Genomic DNA, 20,835 nt, shown 5'->3' with positions numbered 1-20,835 from the left:
TACAGGAATCTTTAGAACTGTTTAGCTTGAAACGAAATTATCCTGAAACTATAAAATAAAAGTAAATACTGCATATTTTCTTGGCATCGTTTGATGTTTCGTTACTTATTATGGTGCGCGTTGTTTGCTAATGAATCGGATTGCCCCTCCCCCCCCCCCCCTTTATCCTTTTGTAATAAAATAATTATGGTGAACAAAAAATAATAAAAAGGCCGCGTTGGCTGGCGCTCGAACGCAGGTTTACCATCTATGCAATCCAGGTTAGATTCCCGTCGCGGCTTGGTCACACGGATTTCCGCATGTAGCAATCGCTATTGGTCGGCGGGGTTTCTCGGAGATATGCCTGTTCCCTGTCCCTGCGTTACGGCGCTCGCACCCTGTGCACCTCGACCATCTCGGGCATTATTCACGATTGGCTGGAAGCTGCAGGTCTTTTCCTCGCGTGGGTCGGCCCGCCTCACAAACGTGCCAACCTCCATTCACTGCATCCTTAGACTCCGCATCAGGCTGTAACTACAAGACGATTTTCAAATTTAAACCGAAGTATTTGGTAAAGTGTAATAAATACATCATTTTTATTAAAACATTTTATTTTTGCTGACTCTTGCAGTAGTTTGTATTGTAGTAATTACTGCGAAATCGTTGTTACTGTTTATACCCAGCAATTAGATTATTTTTTAAAATATTTGTGTTATTCTATTAACTGCATTCCTTTACACAGAATAGTTTTCTGATTTTGTTTTTTTAAGGTTAAATTGCAGCATATAATGTACTTGTACGTAAGTGTGTATCATCAACTGCGTAACTTCATTGGTTTTGTGTCCTCCCAAAGAAAAAGCTTTTATATGCCTCTGTAAAAAGGCAAGCCACACTCATATGGTTGCTGTAAGAATTTTGAAGCCTAACACGCACATAAATGAATAACGCAAATTTTCGTTGTTATTTTTTACCTCAATGTTGGAATGTACTTTTTTCTAGAAATAATTTTTTATTGGAACGCTTGAATAATTATACACCGTTTCTGTCACATTTATATTAACTTACTAATTTTTATCACTATACAGGTCAAACGAAGAATTACGCAGCGAAGAAACAATCTTGTCACTTACAAAAGTTTCTCTTGAAGAGCAAAAGCAGTCGTGTGATAATCAATTGAGTTTACTAGAAAGTAGTGGCTTTGAATATATATACTGTATAGAAGTCGCGAGTGGATAGGATTTACTCTACGTTTTTCAGAAGCGTATGATGAGCAGCTTGGGAACTTCACCGCTGCAGTGCGCTGCCGTAACGCCCTGTATCGTCTTAGTTGTTATTTACACGTTAGAGTGCAGCACTGTCGCCCGCTGTCATTCCCCGCACCCCCCATGCATCATTCACTGCAGCTCAAGGTCGTTCAACATGAGGGGGAAGGGGTTTTTGAAGAGTTTGACACTTGTCCGCTAGGGACCACCACAAGTCGATGCCCTAGAGATGGTGGCGATTGCGGCGGTGAATTAACCAACTACCTCAAAACCGTATTAGAAATTTTAACCTGGGCTGGCGACTTCTATACAGTATATATATTCAAAGGTAGTGGTGAAGAAAGCGAGTTTCCTGATTTTATTGTTGAGCACGACATTAACTACGTTTTCTTGGAAGAGAGGCTTCGAGGAAACAGATGTGTGAATATTGCCCATCTAATGAAAGAAATGGCTCTACTGGAAGACCATAAGAAAATATGTACGTTAGGGAAATTTGTTTTCATGTCAGAAAGTCGCAGTGGCCTCTTTTCGACTTGGACATTCCAGTGTGATGCATGCAACCAAACCAAATAAATTACATCTCACGAACCGGAGTATTGTGACATCAATGATGCTCTGGTTTGGGGTGCTATATCCATAGGGATTGGACACAGCCTAATCAAAGAGCTACCATCTGTGATGGACGTGCCTAACATTTCTGAAGAAAAATTTTGATCTCACGAATCTTCAATTGAAGAGGTAAGATTAAAATGTAAAACAATTCGCGTAAAATATTATTTTTCTAGAAAGGATGTTTGTTTTTTAGTGGTGCCATGTTATTCATTATCCCATGTCACTTTTTTATTGCCACATTAATGTGGTAGGAGGGCAAAATAGGATGCTCAGATATAAATACGTAGTTCTATAGTAGTATTGGATATATATATATATATATATATATATATATATATATATATATATATATATATATATATATATATATATATATATATATATATATATATATATATATATATATATATATATATATATATATATATATATATATATATAGAAATGAATGTTTTTAATTTCAAACAATACCTAGTTTCACACACTAACATGTGTTTGTTCTGTCCGTTCCTTTGTACGAAATAAAATATTTTAAAATAATTTCCTTATCCAAACATCTGTTTGGTTGTTCCTACATCATCGACAGATACATGCGCGTAATAAACATCTTTGCAATAACAATTACGTACATCGTGGTAGAGGCAAATAAATATTTTGTTTTCAGTAAATAAACGAAGCACCCTGTTTAGAGGTTTTGGTGACAACCAAATCAGTTTTATGAGTACCGGCCTGCATTTACATGGAAATAGTATTGGTCATTTTGAGTATCTTGGTTCGGATAGGCCTTTACACATTGAAGATTTGTTCGGAACTTCTGTGTAAATAAAAATTATTTGTTGTTTATTTATTTAAAAATTATTTATTGTGTTTGTCGATGTTTTTATTTAAACTTAATTAAATAATAAAATGGGAAGATGATATAGTTTCTACGAAAATAAGATAATAAATGAAACGTGGATTAACGTACACACGCTAATACCATTTAAGCGATAATATACATCCATTAATAACATTAAATTTTTAATAAGCATTTTAAACCGGCATTATCTCTTATAAACTGACTCCTAAACACGTGGTCCCAGACTAGAAGTTCGATTAAACATCCTACAGTTTATTTTTATAGTGATGCAACATATAAGGTTTATTTTACACTGTGTACGAACATGTATGGCCATGTTCAAATCCTTAATATTTTATGAGCATAAAATTATTTGTGAATGCAGCCATAAACATCACCTAAGCTGTGTGAAAACAAACATTCCATTTTTGGGGCAAATCATAATTTAATTTAAACAGCCATATATTTATTTCACACAATTCAACGTATTATTTTGTTGATAGGGAAAATTATGATCCTCGAAATCATTTCTTTCTCTCAGTGATGGTCAGTATTGTAGGTCCCATCGTTTTCCATTGCACATAATCATGCATGCCATGTAACATTGACATTTTACTTACATTTAATTAAGTTAAATAACTTACGCTATATAGGCCTATGCTAATAAAGTACTGACAAATGTAATTCTAACTGGAATCAACACATAAATAACATTAAATACGTCTGGTGTGTTTGATAAATAATATATATATATATATATATATATTTTACATTTGTTATCTCTTGTTTGTCTCTTCGACGTCAGTAATAGCGTTTTGTAGTACATCTTGTGTGTAGGGTGTTTCTTTTCATTCTTTTTCTTTATGTTATCTGCATTGTGGGAGGCACTTTTTGTCTCACGCTGTTCAATGGCACCATATATCATAAAATAAATAAATAAGTGATTATTATTTTATCTGTGTTGTTTCTGCCATATTTGAATTATGCGGTTTGAGGTGAAAATGCTGTACTAATGGTTATTATCAAAGTTTTTCTACGTAATAAGCAGTTTCCACATGTACATATGTACATATCGCGTAAAACATTTTAATGCACTTGAGTTATTCCCTAAAAATAATAAAACAGGATCTAAAGAACTACTAAACTCATTTACAAATATCGTTATTAGTATCATTGCGCATGCGATGCTTAAAAAAATTACAAGATAATTACAAGAAATCGCATTTGTTTAGAACAACGAGGTCTAATAGTTCAGTTAAATATTAACTCTCTGTAAAAATATGCTGCAATATTTTAAATGAAGCAGCATAACAATGGTAATATGTTCGTACAATTTAATAATAAGCACTACATAAATCATATTACTTTTTAGATATTTTATTCCTTCATGGATTCGTTGCATGCTCATCAACTCAGAATTGTCACAGGCTATATTTAACTACCGGAAGGTGTCTTAGTGGAGCTACCCTTAGCTCTAAAACAAATTACTTACCATGAAACAAAACCATCTTTTAAATACATGTATATTGGCATATTCATATCTATTACTTTCTTTTTACAGGCCATGCAGGAAACAAGATGTTTTAGTTGAGCCATTGCTATCCAGTAGTGATGTCGGGCATGTGTCGTTTTGCCTAAAGGCGTTTTGCCTAATTTTAGGCAAAACGCCGTTTAGGCAAAACGCCGTTAGGCAAAACGCCGTAACGAATTCATGTTTAGGCAAACCACCGTTAGGCAAATCGCCTGTTACTCGTGATGTCGGCTAAGAAATTGGTGACACAACAGAAAATGGGCACAATGACTTATCTGAGGAGTCTGATGGTGACTTACCTAAGTTGATAGTTGAAAAAGACGACTATCACATTCCTGTCACCAAACAGCTGTGTGGTAATAGATGTGTCGATATTGCACATATAATATAACAAATGGAATCACTTAAATCCCACAAAAAGGAATGTACCATGGGAAAATTTAATTTCCACAAAGAAACCCGTTCGGTTTTTTTTATACATGGCAATTTGTATGTGCATCCTGCGACCAAGTTCAACACATAACTTCTGACAATAAAAACCAGGCTGATGATATCAATGATGCTGCTGTTTGGGGAGGTGTGACCATTGGAATTGGCTACAGTCAACTCGAAGAGATATTTTCCGTTATGAACACTCCCGTTATGACATGATACATTTTGAAAACACGAAACTTCAATTGAACAGGTGTTACAATTATTATTATCAATGATGATTACGTTTCTTTGCCTAGTGCATTGCGCACGTACTTTGCGTTTCCATGAAAGAAATAATACCAGGTTACATTCCATTGCATTATATTGTAGAACAAATATCACCAAACTACTAAGTGTAATAGCCTCAGCATTAATAAATAATGACACACTAATTAACACGAATATTATGAACGTTAAGAATAAGCATAAGGTACTTATATGAACTTAAATAAATGTAGTTAGCCAACAACAGCATTATATTTTCCTTCAATACTGAAATCATTTTTACTTTGATATTAATGACTTTCAGGCCTGGGAAAAATATCTGACAGCAAAAATGAACGCAGCAGGCGTTCAAAAAAAATTGCTTAAGAAAACGGCCAAGATTTATCTTGCCAGTTATCCCAAAATAAGCAGGAAAAATATCAGTACCTCACTTTGCAAGTATGATCACCGGTTTTCCGTGTGCAGCACAACTATCACAGAGGGGAAATGTTGAATTGTCTGGTGCATTTGTTTTTTATTTACAATATATTTTCTTACTTAAAATATTTGTCAATGTGCCACTCTATATTAGTGTTGTAGTGACAACTACAAAGTACTTTTAATATTTTCAAAACGGCGCTGACGAGCGGCGAGATGCAAATGATGCGTCACCGCTCAGACTCACGGCGTTCACCGCGTCTCTCAAACACCAAACATCTCAAGTGGTATTTGTCCAGAAACCCGGATTGCCGTGGAGAGATGTCGGCGTGCTATGTGTAACTGACTGACACATCAATGATATCTCTAACTACCTTATTACATTAAATATGTAATGTATTTTCGTGTTAGCTTGTGCGCCATCCTCTAAAAATAGTTATTGCATAAATCGGGTAACGTTAATAAAACATGATTTTAAAAAAAATGTCATTACATGTATTAGCGTCACCCTGCTCACCTAGGCTAAATGCGATGACACCTCTGTAATATTGAATGTAGACAAAAAGCAAATAAAGAATTTATGCCTATAACTATAAAAGTTATATAAGCTTACATATTGCACAGGCCGTATGCGTGTGGATGAAGCATCATTAAAAAGAATCTAGGAAGTATGTGCGAGATGGCAGGTGTGGAGCAGGAACACGTGTGAAGCCGCGCACTGCTGGCCAGCGAGCCAGGCGCCGGGCCACGACACGAAAAGGCGACCAGCGATCAGTGGGCTCTGAGCTCCGAGTTGTTGTCTGTCACATCCTCCCCCACCCCAAAGGGCCAAAGGGCGCTCCCACAAGCCAATTTTTTTTTTTTTTTTTTCATAGCCTAAGTTAATTCTAAGTGTGTAGGGGAGGGTCCAGGTTAGGGGAGGACCTAAGTGTGTCTCAGGCCGAAGCCTATACACTCTACCATGCGGGTTTTTAACCATGCAGGACAAGGGCGCGTGCATCATGTGCTTATTGGGGTTTATTGGCCAGCCATGGCTGCAATTGGCGCCATGACTGACGCCCCATTGGTCGCCTAGCTTAAAAGCTAGCTAAGTGTGGCCCAGGTAAAACCTGCATAGACACAGGGAAAACCCTGGGCCGCTTCATGCGGGGATCAATTAACATGCATTAAGCAAGCAGGTAACTACTGGACAAGAGGAAGAAGGGTCCAGGTAAGAAGAGTTGGAGGGGCTGAAAAATCAACCTTGGTGGAGTTGGGTGCTTGGGCCTTGCGGCCCGCATTTAAGTTGGGAGCTCCTGGGTTATTATTAGCCAGGGGCGCATGCGCCCCCAGGGGCGGGCGACTTCACGTCAGCCCAGCCACAGCTGCCCAGGCAGCCACAGTTAAGACAGAAGCGGGCAGACGAGCCAGTAAACCGGCTCGAACTGCTGGCTCTCGGTGCGAAAGGCAGCCTGACGTTGCGCCATCTTCATCTTCCTTCTTCAGGTCAACAGCAGTACTTTTCAAGCCAGGGTGGGGGGAGGGAACCAACCTCGCCACCCAAAATCCCCGAGACGGTTGAAGGTCGCGCCGCTCGAGGCTACTGCTGCCACACCTACAGCAGCCCCAGCTGAAGGTTCCTGATGTCTTCCTTCAGAGTTCCGATGCATTTCAATTCCGTTGCGCGCGCAGCAGTTCACAGCTCCGCAAGTTCCAGCCCGCAGTTCGTCTACACTTCGCATTTTTGCAGCACATCGAGCTCCCCTGCGGGCCTTCGCCGACGAAGCTGCTTCCTGCCACGCGCCGAGCTGCATTCAGGCTACCTTTCACACCGACAGCCGTAATAACGACTCCGCAGGCCGGCCATTGGTCCGCGGACTACTATTGGTTATTCACAGCCACCCCAGCGAGATTGCAACTCTCGAGCTGGGCTCCCGTATCCGCCACCCGCGGGACGCGGTCGGTAGCAGTTGGCGCTGCTAGGCCGCCCCCAGCACGCACACAAACCCCACACGAACTGCCAGCCTTCGGTATACCCAATAGGTCGCAGGGAACTCCCAGCCAACAGCCCGCGAGAGAGATGCGCACGCCCCGAGAGACGACCACCGACCCCCACAAGCCAGCGCGACTACCTGCTCCCAGCCTACAAGCAGTTAGCTTTCCCTCCGCTAGGAGTGATACTGTCCATTTTCATACGCGCGTCGTCTTTCCATTGTTCGGGAGCGGAGCGACACACCCTCCCCCTTCGGAGGCTGTCTCGCCACTGAATGCCCAGCGGCGCGACCCTGAGTCTTATACAGCGCTGTCAGTGTGTTCGGCCATCAGTTTTCATGCTATTGTGAGTGATGTATCAGTTTGAAGTCATTCTGAAGTAGGGACGATTTTTGGACCTCTTGAACAGCCTTAAAGAAATTTTGAAGTTTCAGAGATTTTCCAGCAGAAATAATGTTCTGTAACTAACAGACAAATTGTATCAAAAAATTAACGGTAAATGGCTGCCGTGGGGGGCCTTAAAAAAATGTTCATTTTACCGGGAATGGACTATACAACCTGGCTTTCGTCGCATGCAGTGTGGAGTAGGGGAGGAAGGATGTTGACAGTTTCACACGCAGAAAATGGCTAGAGGGCTGGAGAGAGGGAGAGAGATGGTTTGTTGTCTGGGAGGGAGAGGTAAGCCGTATGACGTCATGCATCCGCTGCCTTTGCAGCCGCCAGCCTGTCTAGACGAGATTCTCGCACTTCCACTTACGTCGCACAAGCTACTGCTGCCGTGTTTTTAAACGGACTGTCCAATTTTTTTTCTCTTCTTATACGAACATTAGTAAGTGCACTATAAACCAACACAAAATATATGCTGCATGTTAAATAATAGCTTTGTATAAGCTTTTATTGTGAGTTTTACCATTTTTTCCCCGATTATTTTTGTTTTGTGCCAAAATTTCAGATTTTTTGATGGTTCTAGTGTACAATTAACTAATGATTTTTTTTTATTTCTCCCGTTTCTCTTTAGTTTAACTGGACTGGCCGTGTGTCTGTGAGGGAGTGGCCTTGAGTCTCTTGCCAGCTACGTATCGCTTCTCTCAACCGCCCCTCCTAAATTCACTTCCCCTTATCAAGGGGCTTGCCGTTTCAGCGCACGCCACATTGCTACGCCTAGCTCTTTCACATCAAAGTGCGACTTCGGGTGCCATTAATTTAATTTAAGATGACTTTAAATTACTTTTTACACAATTTACTACCAACTTGAACAAATGGGTGTGTTAAATTTAATCAGGCCAGGCTGTAAATTTTCAGGAAAAAAAATTTCTCGGGTGCTTCATTTACTATGAATGGACTATACTGGTATTGCTTACGTACCATTCTGTTAACTTCTCAAGTGTCTCGTTTATTATGACGTCCTGTGGTAGTATTACATGTTCATTGACTACCATCTTATCTTTTAGAATTTTTTTTTGTATTTTAATGAAAATTTTTCAAAAATCCGAAGGTCATAAATCCCCGACACCCACGGATTTGCGAGAGTTTACTGTGTATATATATATATATATATATATATATATATATATATATATATATATATATAGACACACACACACACACACACAGTCAAACCTCTATCGTTTTTCAGGGGACCAACAAAAAAATTCAGTAGATGCTGGCATTCAATAGATGTGGACTTCACTCTTAGATTTTGAAAAAAATATTTCAACCTCAAAATTAGTGTCAGAAATATATCAGTTACTTGTCATTAAAGTTTAATCAGATGAAAAAAAAAATAAAAATGGAAGCATTTAACTTAATTCAATTTACACTTGCAAAAAAAAAAACATACGCACAATAAACCTACATGGAAATTAAAGTCTTTTTCAATATCTTGAAGTCTGAAATATGTTTACTCATGTCATCAAATGTAGAGCTGTACTGAAGAAGCCGATTTTGCCAATATTTAGTTGAATCTGCATATCTGCCGACTTCCGATACACTTGTTAATTTTCGGCCGATATTACTGAAAAAACGAGAGAGACTGCCATAACCTAAAAATTCACGAGTACCCTTTTCACTTTTCGTAGTAAGTAGTACTGCATTCTTTCAGATCGCATTATTTCTTCACATGTGCCAACCGCACATATAAAAATTTAAGATGCTTTTTTTTCCAATAATGTTCTTTAATTTTAATATGTCATAAATAAATACATTACCATCACGGTAAATATACATCTCGGTTGTTACGGTAACTATAGTGCAAATGTGGTAGCTATCGTGCTTCTGTAGTATTATGGTATTTACAAAGAATATTTAGTTCTTTTTATGGTAATTATCGTAAGATAACAATTGGGTTTGTACTGTAGTTATGGTATATTATCCATATTTCTTCGTAAGTTGTTGTTCATTTTTCTTTTCTTCATGTTTACGTGCTCCATTACTTGGCTGCAGATTTAAGGTGATTTTTACTACTTCTGTATTCAATCGTTACTGTTTTTATGACGGTTTCTGTCTAAGAAATGGTTATTTCTGCAAAATATTTATGGTTAAACGATCATCTATTATAATTTATAGTGACGGGATCACATATTTTGTACGATCAATGCGGACAAAACGATAATTTGAACATCGATACAAGCGGACTTTTTTAACCTTAGTTGTATGGCAATTTTGCCGGGACCGTAGAAAGTATACGATAAACACGGACAATCGATACATGCGAGTTCGATAGATAGAGGTTTGACTGTATATACACACACACTCACTCACAAGACTATCTGGTTTTCCGACTCGGGAACACGCAACATACAGTTGTCCATGTGAAAAGCAATCCGCATCTAAATCTAAACCACACAATTCTAAAGATATTGTATAATTAGTCCCATACCGGTATGCTCAGTCATTTTTTAATTATTGCACCTCACAATAAAAGCATTCTCATTGTATATAGCCATTTCCCGCTCGCTTCACTTGACGTAGTTTTTTCCATTGCTAAGAGAAATCCTTTGGCATGGAGAAACGTTTCCATAACAGAATATGCGTGTTTTTTTTGTTTTTATTGGCGAGAAAACACATTAATAAAATGGCGCAGTTACTTTTTCGCGGTTGCGGGTATGTTGCTGACATGAAAAGTAGATAAAAACAATCCTTGATGCGGGTTGTATATAATGGTAAAATTTCAGCTCGATCGGTGCAGAACTTTTTGAGTTTTTGAAGCGTACACAAACCCACATAACATATATATGTATATGTATGTATGTGTGTGTATATATATATATATATATATGTATATATATATATATAGATATATTCATATTCATATTCATACTGGCAGTATATTTTGTGTTAATGGTTATAAATACTAATAATAATAACAAGAGAATTATGTTATGATGTAAAAAAATTTCCAAATTGCAGATTGTCCATCCTGCCTTCTGAAACTAAAACATTTTTATGTTTACTTTATATGTTTAAAATTTTAAACAGCAATGATTCTTAACCTCATTGATGATAGTTATATTGTGTATGAAATTATTTATGTATGAAAAATCTTCACTAAATTAAACATACAATCAAATATAGGTAAACTTATTTGAAATGCTTTACGTTGCATGTGATGAGCGATGCTTGCACACAGTGTCTTGTGTGCCAAGGTTGACGGCGGAGGAGCTGGAAGGGACGCCGGTGAACCTCCGCTACGTCAAGTTCCAGAACGTGCAGAACGTGCAGCTGTTTGTGAAGGACAACCAGAGCGGCAGCGAGACGACCCAGATAGAGCACCTCGTCCTGCTCGGCTCCCCCATCTCTACCACCAACATGGGCGACTTCAAGAGGGTCGCCGGCAAGAAGGGGGAGAGCCACTGAGGTTGTCGTCCTTCTCTTTTCTTAACGACTAGGTCTGTGTGAAAATTAGAATACTTTACTATTCGTGTTTGATTCGACCTTGGACACGGTTTCATTTGCAACTTGCTGTGAACACATCAGCTCTGCGTTTTCTTCGATGATTTCATGATTTCACACAATTATACGAAAAATTAAATGAGCACAGCCAACCTGTCAGCTAGTGAAAAATGAGGACCTTTGTGCTCATCCACGCACTTCAAAATGATGTTGTTTATCAATTGAGAAAGTTTTCCATCTTTTACATGGTGCCATATTGATAAAATAAAGGTAAAAATTTAGTTAATTACTTTGTCTGCCATTATTGGGCCAGTGTTGGCAGCCTGCAAATACTATTTTTAATGGAAGGGCAGGTGCTGTACTGATCCCAACAGCATTGTGGATTATGGACTTGAAAGTGTTATCTTTATATGACAAACACGGGAATGATGAATTTAGGTAGATATAGCATAAACAAACAGTGTAAATTGTGGGAAGCAGATTGTAGGCATGTTGTAATCAATGGAAATATATTGCATTGAGACAGATGAGGTTAAAATGGGACCAATATAAAATGGTGCAAATAACGGAAATCATAAAAAGCGGTAATGTAAAATCAGGGTTCTACTGTATGTAAATATGAGCTCGTATAATCATTAATTTGGAAATACAGCATGTAAAAAGTTTTTTTTATTATTGGCTTTCACTTATTTTGCAGTTCACAAAAAATTTTCTGAATCAATATGTGGAGTAGCAGGTTCTGAATAATATGATGAATAGGAACTGAAATGATAGGTTGGTTAGTTAAGTTGGGTAAGTTGCTTATAAACACAACTTTCTTCTTACAAAATTTAAATATTTTAACTAACATTTTACTTATACAGTATTGGTCCGAAGATAGGCCGACCCCTTCTACAGCACACTCAAAATCAGGGGAAAATAAATTTTAACTAACTAAAATGATTATCATCAGCATATTACCACAGTAACACTTCAACTAAGTTAGTATTTATTGAACTGACAAAAATATTTGAGAGTTCATATTTCCGTTTATCTTCACATTCTTTTGTAGTGGTGCCAACATTTTACAAAGCAATGGTTAAATTTTCTAAGTTAATAGAAATTGTGACGTAAAAACATTTACCGGTACGTTTAATTTTGACGTAAAAAAACCCCAAGATAGTTTCATGTAAAACGTGTATTAATCAACCATAAAACAGCCAATCTTGCAACTAGGTTTTATTGTTCTTGTTACTGTTGGTATGTACCGGTATTTGTTTATTCAGGTCGCAACTACAAGTTGCCAAAACTGGTGCCATATTGTTTTTCCTGTGGTAGAAGAGTAAATAAAGCATACTACGGTAAATAACCGTACGGCAAAATTGCTGTTTTTACTAACTGTTTACTGTAAATATGTACCACATTTTACAAGCAAATAAAATTACCGCAGCCTGTTAAATACAGTTCAAAAATAACCAGACTGAGCTTTTAAAAGCTATGTGTAAGGACCCCAGAAAATGGTAAATAAAACTGGCTCATTTCGGTGTAAAAAAATGATAAAAGCGGTGCAAAAAAATGACAAAAGCGGTGCAAAAAAACGGTGTAAAAATTAGCAAGCGGTGCAAAAAATCGGTGTAAAAATAAGCAATCAGTAGGGACCGCAAAAAATTGTGAAAAAATTATGCCATTGGCGGTGTAAAAAAAACCTCATAGCCTTACTGCTTCCTTATTTGCCTGGCCAATTTTTGGGACATAAGTTTCTCTAAGAGTGTTGGCTGATGATGGCAAATCCCCTGCACCTAAAATGTATACATAACTTACAATATACTTATAAATAGGTAGCATTTATAAGGTTATCGCTGAAAATATTAATGGGCTAATTTATTCAAAACAATTCTTAGCCAAACCTAACCTAACCTTTTCTAGATTAGGTACTGCTGGATTACAGAGTCAAACCATCAATCAATCAGTCAAAAATATATTGTGGTGTGCTCACCATTTCACAATGCAATCCATCCTATTTATGTGTTTGTTAATCTGAGATACTTGCATATTTATTTAAAGTAAAGGTAAGTTAATCGATAATATTGTAGGCCTACATATACTTATGAACTTTTATTAGAGGGGGAAAACATTTCTAAATAAATAAGGCTAACCTTCAACATGGGTGTTAACACCATTCCCTCATAGCTGGATGATCAGCTTTTTCCAAAGGAATGTTAACTTACAGCATCATATTAACAAAATCAGAAAAATAATTCTTGTTTTCTGCACTTTAAAGCTTGTTTGCTTTATTCACGCTGTCGCCTATCGAGATTTGTTTAGACACGGTAGAATGCTTGACAAAATAATTGTCTTTTTTGTTTTGTTTTGTGTGTGTCATTTGCCACATGCTTTTTGCACGTGTCTTTGCGTGTACAATCAACCCGCACGTTGCAGAACTTGCACATCATAATTTTGTCCCGCTGATCAAAAATATAAAATCATCCGATTTTATCTCTCTTTCGCGATCAAACATTGTCGAAGTTTTCGGCATCTTAGCCACAAATTCAATTGTATCACAAAAATTACAAAATGTGGACGGTAGTTGTAAACACTCATAGATATGTGCACGCAAAAATGACTGCCATCTTAGCTCGATGCGATTAAATTAGGTTAGAAAAATCGACACCAGTGCGCCTTGCGGCAGAAACGACCATTATTCAAAACACGAAAACTGTGGAGTCAATTTGTTATGTTGGTAGTGCGCACATATCGATTGTTGACAATTTTTACATTTTGTTTTCATTTGCGATGGCAATATTTACTGTTTGTAAACAGAGTAATAAAAATACGTGAATTTCACTAACGTGTCAAAACGAAGATAATATCACGGCACTAGTCTTTCAGTCTATGTTTATTTCACACCTATGTTTATGATGGCGTAAATAAATAGAACTTACGACATAAGGACATTATTTTGTGCGAAAAAGCGTGAATTTCGCGCGAAAATTCGTGAATTTCGCGACTATGTCAAAATCAAAGGAAAGTCGCAAAATTCGTTTAAAGTATCAAATTTTCGCGTTATTTCGTGAATTTCGCGCTTCACCATTTTTCGGGGTCTCTAGCTATGTGCTAAAAGTGACCATATCTGTGTACTGTGCTATGATACATTATTGGGGTTAAGTGTGTTTACTAAATTTCTAAGTTGGAAAAGTTAATAATTTTACGTAAGTATGGCATAATTTTAGGTCAATGAATTGTATATCTGATAACATTTTTATGCCATAAGTGATTCTCCTTGAAATATATGTATTTAATTATACTATTTTGGCTAGTGCCCCATTATAGGCCGACTCTAGATTTCAAGGTTGACAAAACTGGCAAAAAAGGTCGGCCTATTTTCGGACCAATACGGTATTTGATTTAAGTTGACTTAACTTAACAAACTTTTCTCTTCAGTATTATTTGTTTATTTTTCCAGAAGCCACTACACTACACATTTTTTTTCTTTCCCTATGTACTTATTACATGATGAGGAGGAAAAAATATTTAGTGTGATTAGGGATGGGATGATTCCAAAATTTTCGATTCCGGTACCCAATTATCGATTCCTTAAAAAATCCTTCGATTCTCGATACTCACCTAGTTAACTTAATATTAAATAATTCAAATTCTATTTGCAACATTTTTTTTTTTTTTTTCAGCTTTCAATACATATATGATGTAGCATACATCATAAATTCATATTTATCAAATTTGAGTACACAACTAAGTTATTAACATATATAAATGTTAACATCATTAGAAGTTAATGGCTCATATGTCAAAGGGGTCAAACTAATCTAAAATTTGTTTTGTAATACGGAATAAACTATATTAAGAAAAAATATTTAAGCTTTCCTTGAGCAGTATAAGTTATTTTCGTTCATACAACTTGCCTAACTTAGAGAAGGGTACAAATTAAATAAAAAATTTGTGAAATGAAACAGTAACAAAATTAAGCAACAACTAAGAACTAGCAAATGAAAGTATTGTACTTGATAATGGTATTTCGGTGTTAAGTTACATTTAAGAAACACAAATTCATTCGTTGTTATTGTCATCGTCACACCATTCGAAAATGAATGTTTGTTTACATTGTTCCGCTTTTTGGCGCGATTTAAAATGCTTGTGCTGCCCCGTGCGGCTGGGTGAAGAAGTAGCATTGTTCGCCCGATAATCTGCTTGATATTACGACGCTGTTCCAAATATATGCCAGCGCCCCCGGCTGACGTGGTATGGCCATTCACGTAAGGCTGTTCCAAACACCGTTCGCCCAATCATCTGCTTGCTTTTGTATTTATTTGGTGTCGCTGTTCCAAGCTGACGTCAGTGCCCCGAGCGGTGTGCGTGGACTTCAAAACTTCGCCTGTTTGTCTTATCTATCCAAACATTATGCCGGGAAGGAAAATAAACGCCGTAGTTTTGCGTATTTTTACAGTATATTTTTGGGTTTAACATTATAACGTGAGCGTGTGTAAGCTTTTGTTTGCTTTAGTGCATTTATGATTAATGTTCAATGGCGGCCATGTTGCGGTGTTTGTTTACCAGTGATGAGACAAATCTTTTACCCAGTATTTAAATTTCCCGTAAAAACATTGCGATTTTGCGTTTTAATACTTTAACACTACATTTCGTGGGAAAACGCTGTGTTGTGGCGATTTCGCGTAAAAACTGTATTTTACGGTGATTTCGCGTTTATCGTCGTTTAATCGCGATCGCGAAAAGAACAGGCCCCTACTAATACGCAGTGATAATTTTTTTATAAATAATTTTTGTACTTTGACTTGTGTATATCATCGACCCAACTTTTAGATATTGTTTATTTGGGGAAATATGACTGTTATATATGCGTCTAGTCAGGCATAACCCCACTCGAAGAGTCGTTAAATAATTGTATCTGACAGATTTGCAATGTTGTGAAATAATTTTTTTTTGCTACATGCGGGAATCGACTTTTATCATCGATTATTGATTATTTAAGTAGAATCGGTAGGTATCGATGAAATTGGGAATCGGTTTTCCCATCCCTAAGTGCGATTCTAATTTTCATTCTTACTATTCAAATTCAATATTTGTATGTGAGAATAATGGCATTCATATTCCGTTTGAACTAAAAAAAATTCTGATATTTACATATGCCTATAATAACACATGTTACACTCACCTACAGTTGTTCCTGCACAAATGAGATAAGCAGAAAATTGGGACCAAACCCATGTTTTCCCATCTTGTAAAGAGCTGACCTAATATGGCTTTGCTTAGTACATAAGCAGTCTATAAAATTGAATTAAATAATTCTAAAAGAAAAAAGAAATGTAATGTTTCTTTTACTTTTTCTTTAATTGTTGAAGCCATGTTGTATATGTTTTACAATTAATTATGATTTGATCACTTGGCTATATAAATTTTATTCATATCAACCACAGTAAGCGTAAACAATGGATTGAGCTTACGTAGAGAAAGTAACTTAGTTTAGCAGCATGCATTCACATGCTTTGAGAGTGAATATTTGGCTGTTTGAAAAAAATTTAAAGTTTTGATTTTTCTGCTCACAATTATTATTTTTTTAAATTTTAGATGCTTAATAGTTTTATTTTGTAAAAAAAATTTGAATAAATGGTTTTTAAAACATTATTTTATTTTTGCAGAGAATTGGTGACTGAATTTCAGCTTGCAAAAAGACTGACAAATTGCCAGTTGTGGTGCCAATGTTTGAAGAAGCAGAAAACTGGGTCCTCGATCGGAAAATGTACACAAGTGCTGTTTACTAAATTTGTCAAATGCTGTATGTATAAAACCGATATGAAATGTACAGAGGTACTCCAAATAAATGCTAGTGATTAATAACATTAGTATATTTTTTTGGCACACAGTCCTTGAAATGTGTAAAAATGATAAGGTTTTAAAAATTCAAGAGCTTTCTAAATAGTGAACAATGAGTTAATTGTTATAATGTATTAAAAGTTATTCATTTCAGCTACACAATTGATGTCTGCTGTAGCGGTAATTGAATTGGTCTAAATTCCCAGACACGAGATGCTACAAACACTGGACTAACACGGTTGTGCATCTGCACGTCGATCAACAGGCAGATGAGAGAGCTGTACACAGGTGGCTTCACGAGTCAGTGCTGCTCTTTAATATAGTTGCAACTCTCATCCGTGCTAACTCTTGTACCCTGCAAACCCAAGCTGGTGTAGGTAACCTATTCGTTTGTGATACGCAAAAATATTTACCTGAAAATACTGTGACCACCCCAAACTTCCTGATTATGAGTTTACTTTATGGGGTAAAAATCACAATTCAAACACATAAATACGTACCATATTTACTAACAGCATTTCAGGTGCCACTTTCTGTCAATAGAATGGCCTGTTTGTTTTGAAATGGATAGTGGCAATTATAAAGAAAAGAGGAATAAGGAAGGAGCAAAGAATGCTATGAGATATGATACATGGTGGTCACCAGGAAGTGTGTTTAGGAGGGGAAGAGAGAGGTGTGCCTTGACACAAACATGAGATCATTCTGAGACTTTAGTACTGTTGATGTGAGAAAGGCCTTCTGTGGCATAATCATGAACAATTTTGTAAGTGTTACTACTGGGTCATTAGTTTACAAAAAATTAAACACTTTTTACAATGTTGTCATGCGACATGCAGAGCACATCTTTCATCAATAAGCCGTCTGTACCTCTCTTCATGAACATGTGTACTAAATCCACTGTTTTTAATTATGAAATTGGCTAATTTATAACACTATAAAATTTGAGCTCTGTCCATGTATCTCTCCCGTTTTTTTTTATATATACAAAAAAATACTTTGGTTGTCCTACAAGCCCTGAGTAATGTGTGGCTAATGTGTACCTATTACCAAAATCTTACAGTTATGAATAAAATGATCTGACCCTCCTGTATCTTAATATAAAAAAATTTATGTAAATCAGCCGCTACCCCACTAGTATAAGGATACAGTAAAACCGTTTTGTTGCGACCACCTCTCTATTACAACCCGATTTCGAGGAACCGTGAAAAAATTGCCGAAAATCGGACAGAAAATAAGTTTCTTGTGGTGAGTAGCGTGTTACTGCGTTTCTCTTGCTGAGTGCTGTACTGCCGTAGGCAGCGCATATCTAAAAAAAGATACCACTTCCTGTCGACCGCTGTCAGCACTTGACAACCCCCATTCCACGAATCACGTTATCTGCTTCATTTTAAGGAGAGTAAAAATATATTAAAACTGTCAGCAAATTGATAAAAGCTTTAAGTGTCCGCAAAACAGGGCACAACACTGGCCCGCCAGTTGTTTTCATTTAAAACGTGTCTAAAGAACTTGCATGGATCAGGCTGAAAACATCCGGCAATACGTGTAGGTTATAAGGAATCTTGTTATGAATTGAGAAGTTATGTTTTTCGAGTAGATATACACAGCGACCGACTGGATGCACGCCCGCCTCGACTTGTTCTAACTGCCGCATCAATGTTTATTTTGACAGCTCAAGCAATTATCTTTTCCCGTGGGTTGACAGAAAAAGGTCGCTTCACCCAGCATAAATAAAAGGCTACTCCACTTATTCCCCATGCAGGAAACACACTGGCTGCCGTCTGTCTCCCCCCGCAAACTTAACTACAGTAAAACCACCACAATAACCTTCTCAAAAAAATATCATCCTATTGTATTTGAATATAAACTAGACAATCGTACTATTGCAAAATCAAACTGTGTCAGAGACTTAGGTATTTTGCTAGATTCAAAATTATTCTTTCACAATCATATTGAAACACTTAGATCAAATGCTAATAAAATGTTAGCATTGATTAAATATATCACATTTAATGCATCTAATTTAGATTCAACACTTAGTCTTTATATATCCTTGGTGAGATCTAAATTTGAATATGGTTCTTTGATTTGGAATAACATTAATAAATCAGATAGTGACAAATTGGATTATATACAATTCAAACTGATCAAAATTATAAACCTAAATAGCAACATTAATCTAAATGTAGATTTACACTCCCTTCTTGGTTCCTTACCATTAAGAAGAGAAGTATTAGATGCATTATTTGTACACAATTGTTACAAAAATACAATTAATTGTAACTATTTTCTTCACAACACTGGAATTAGAATACCTACTTTCAATAGTCGTAATCAATCTTTAATTTGTACGTTAAGTAAAACTAATGATCTATTAAACATAATAACTAAAAATTACAATAAATATGCAAGGTTATTTCCTGAATTAGATAGCAAAATAAAATTTAAAAAAATACAACTATTCCTAACTTAATTTTTTTTTTCTTGTGGTTAGTAATCATTTTTTTTTGTGTGTTATTCTTATTTTCTACATTATAAAATTTAAAAATAAATTATTTACTAATTGTTAAATGTTGCATGTTGTGTGTATCGTTTTGTTTTGTTTTGTTGTCTTGTATTTTGTATTGTTTTGTTCCATCTGTATGTATATGTGTTGTTTGTATCGTGCCTACCACCCAAGGCCATAAGCTGTAGGTAGGCATGTAACAAATAATAAATAAATAAATAAATAAATAAATTTTCTTTCTTCTAACATTCCACGTCTCGCCTCTCGCGCGAGCAATAACGAAGCGACCACGCATTGGGCCGTTTTATGCTTTGTTTGGTGACAGCAGCTTGATTTTATTTGGTATATTCCTTTTCATAGGACCCTTGCTATTAAAATACATTTATAGTATTTAATTTTGAAAGCTTGTAAATTCCTTGCCAGAGATGACTGAACTCGAACTTGATGTGAAAAGTGACATATTTTGACATACATTTTTTTTTGGGCGTGTTTGGTGGGGAAGGAGGGGTCCGAAAATATTTACAATGATCTTACCTCTCCCTCACCGCTTTAGTGCCCCATTCATAATAGCCAAATTTTACGGGAGAAGAGAGAGTGAAAAGAGCATTTTCTCACTGAAGGTTTTTCAAAGGGGAGCTAAGTTGGGGTGTTATAAGGGAGGCACTAGATGGTTTGTGTGTCTGGGAGGGATGAGCTAGCCTTGAAGAATGTGAACGAGGGGAGGGAGGGGTGAGCTTATGCGTCATGAAGCCGCTGCCGCCAGCCAGCCAGGCGAGCTTAGTGCGCGCCCACTCGCGTTGCAGAACCTACAGCTGCCATATTTTTAAAGGAAATGTCCCATTATTTTTTTTGTTATTCTTACATGAACATTATTGGAAGTATTAAAGCTGACACAAAAATACACTGTGTGTTAAAATTTAACAGATTTTAATGATCTTTCATTTTGTTTTTTTCTTCTGATTTTCACATTTTGGTCAAAATGTCCAATTTTTTGACGGTTCCCGAGAATGTATTCATAAAATCACTGCTTCGTTAAATCTGGGGTTAGTGACATTGGGGTTCTAGTGTATTTAACTACGGCAAGCAGAACACGTACATGTAAACTAACCAGTAAAAATAAACTGTCTTTTGACATATTTTCTTTAGAGATGGCCTGTAGGGCGAGGGACTTGTCATGAAGGTTGAAGTGGGTTTAAAGCAAAGCCGTCTAGCATTGTGAGTGACAGCATCCTGCCATTGTACGGCTGGTTTCTTAGCAAGTAGCGGTTTGGGAGAGGGGGGGGGGGGGGGGGGGGGGGTTAAATCA

The 20,835-nt window shown here is 36.7% G+C and overlaps 1 protein-coding gene across 2 annotated transcripts in view; it reads left to right on the top strand.

Moving 5' to 3' along the window:
* LOC134533082 (thioredoxin-like protein 1) overlaps positions 1-17,050 on the top strand; it is a 38,009-nt gene extending 20,959 nt beyond the window's left edge. Inside the window, exons 6-7 of one of the 2 annotated variants that reach the window (XM_063370316.1) lie at positions 10,954-11,196; positions 16,852-17,050. In XM_063370316.1, coding sequence (XP_063226386.1) covers positions 10,954-11,164 — 211 coding nt within the window. In that variant the 3' untranslated portion in view covers positions 11,165-11,196; positions 16,852-17,050. The remainder of the gene's footprint in view (positions 1-10,953; positions 11,197-16,851) is intronic. The other variant, XM_063370315.1, reaches the window with a different exon arrangement.
* The last annotated feature ends 3,785 nt before the right edge of the window (positions 17,051-20,835 follow it).

This window comes from Bacillus rossius, chromosome 6, assembly GCF_032445375.1.
Source record: "Bacillus rossius redtenbacheri isolate Brsri chromosome 6, Brsri_v3, whole genome shotgun sequence".
Taxonomy (NCBI): Eukaryota; Metazoa; Arthropoda; class Insecta; order Phasmatodea; family Bacillidae; genus Bacillus; species Bacillus rossius.
Note: the sequence above shows the minus strand (reverse complement) of the source record. Positions and strands in the feature narration are given on the sequence as shown.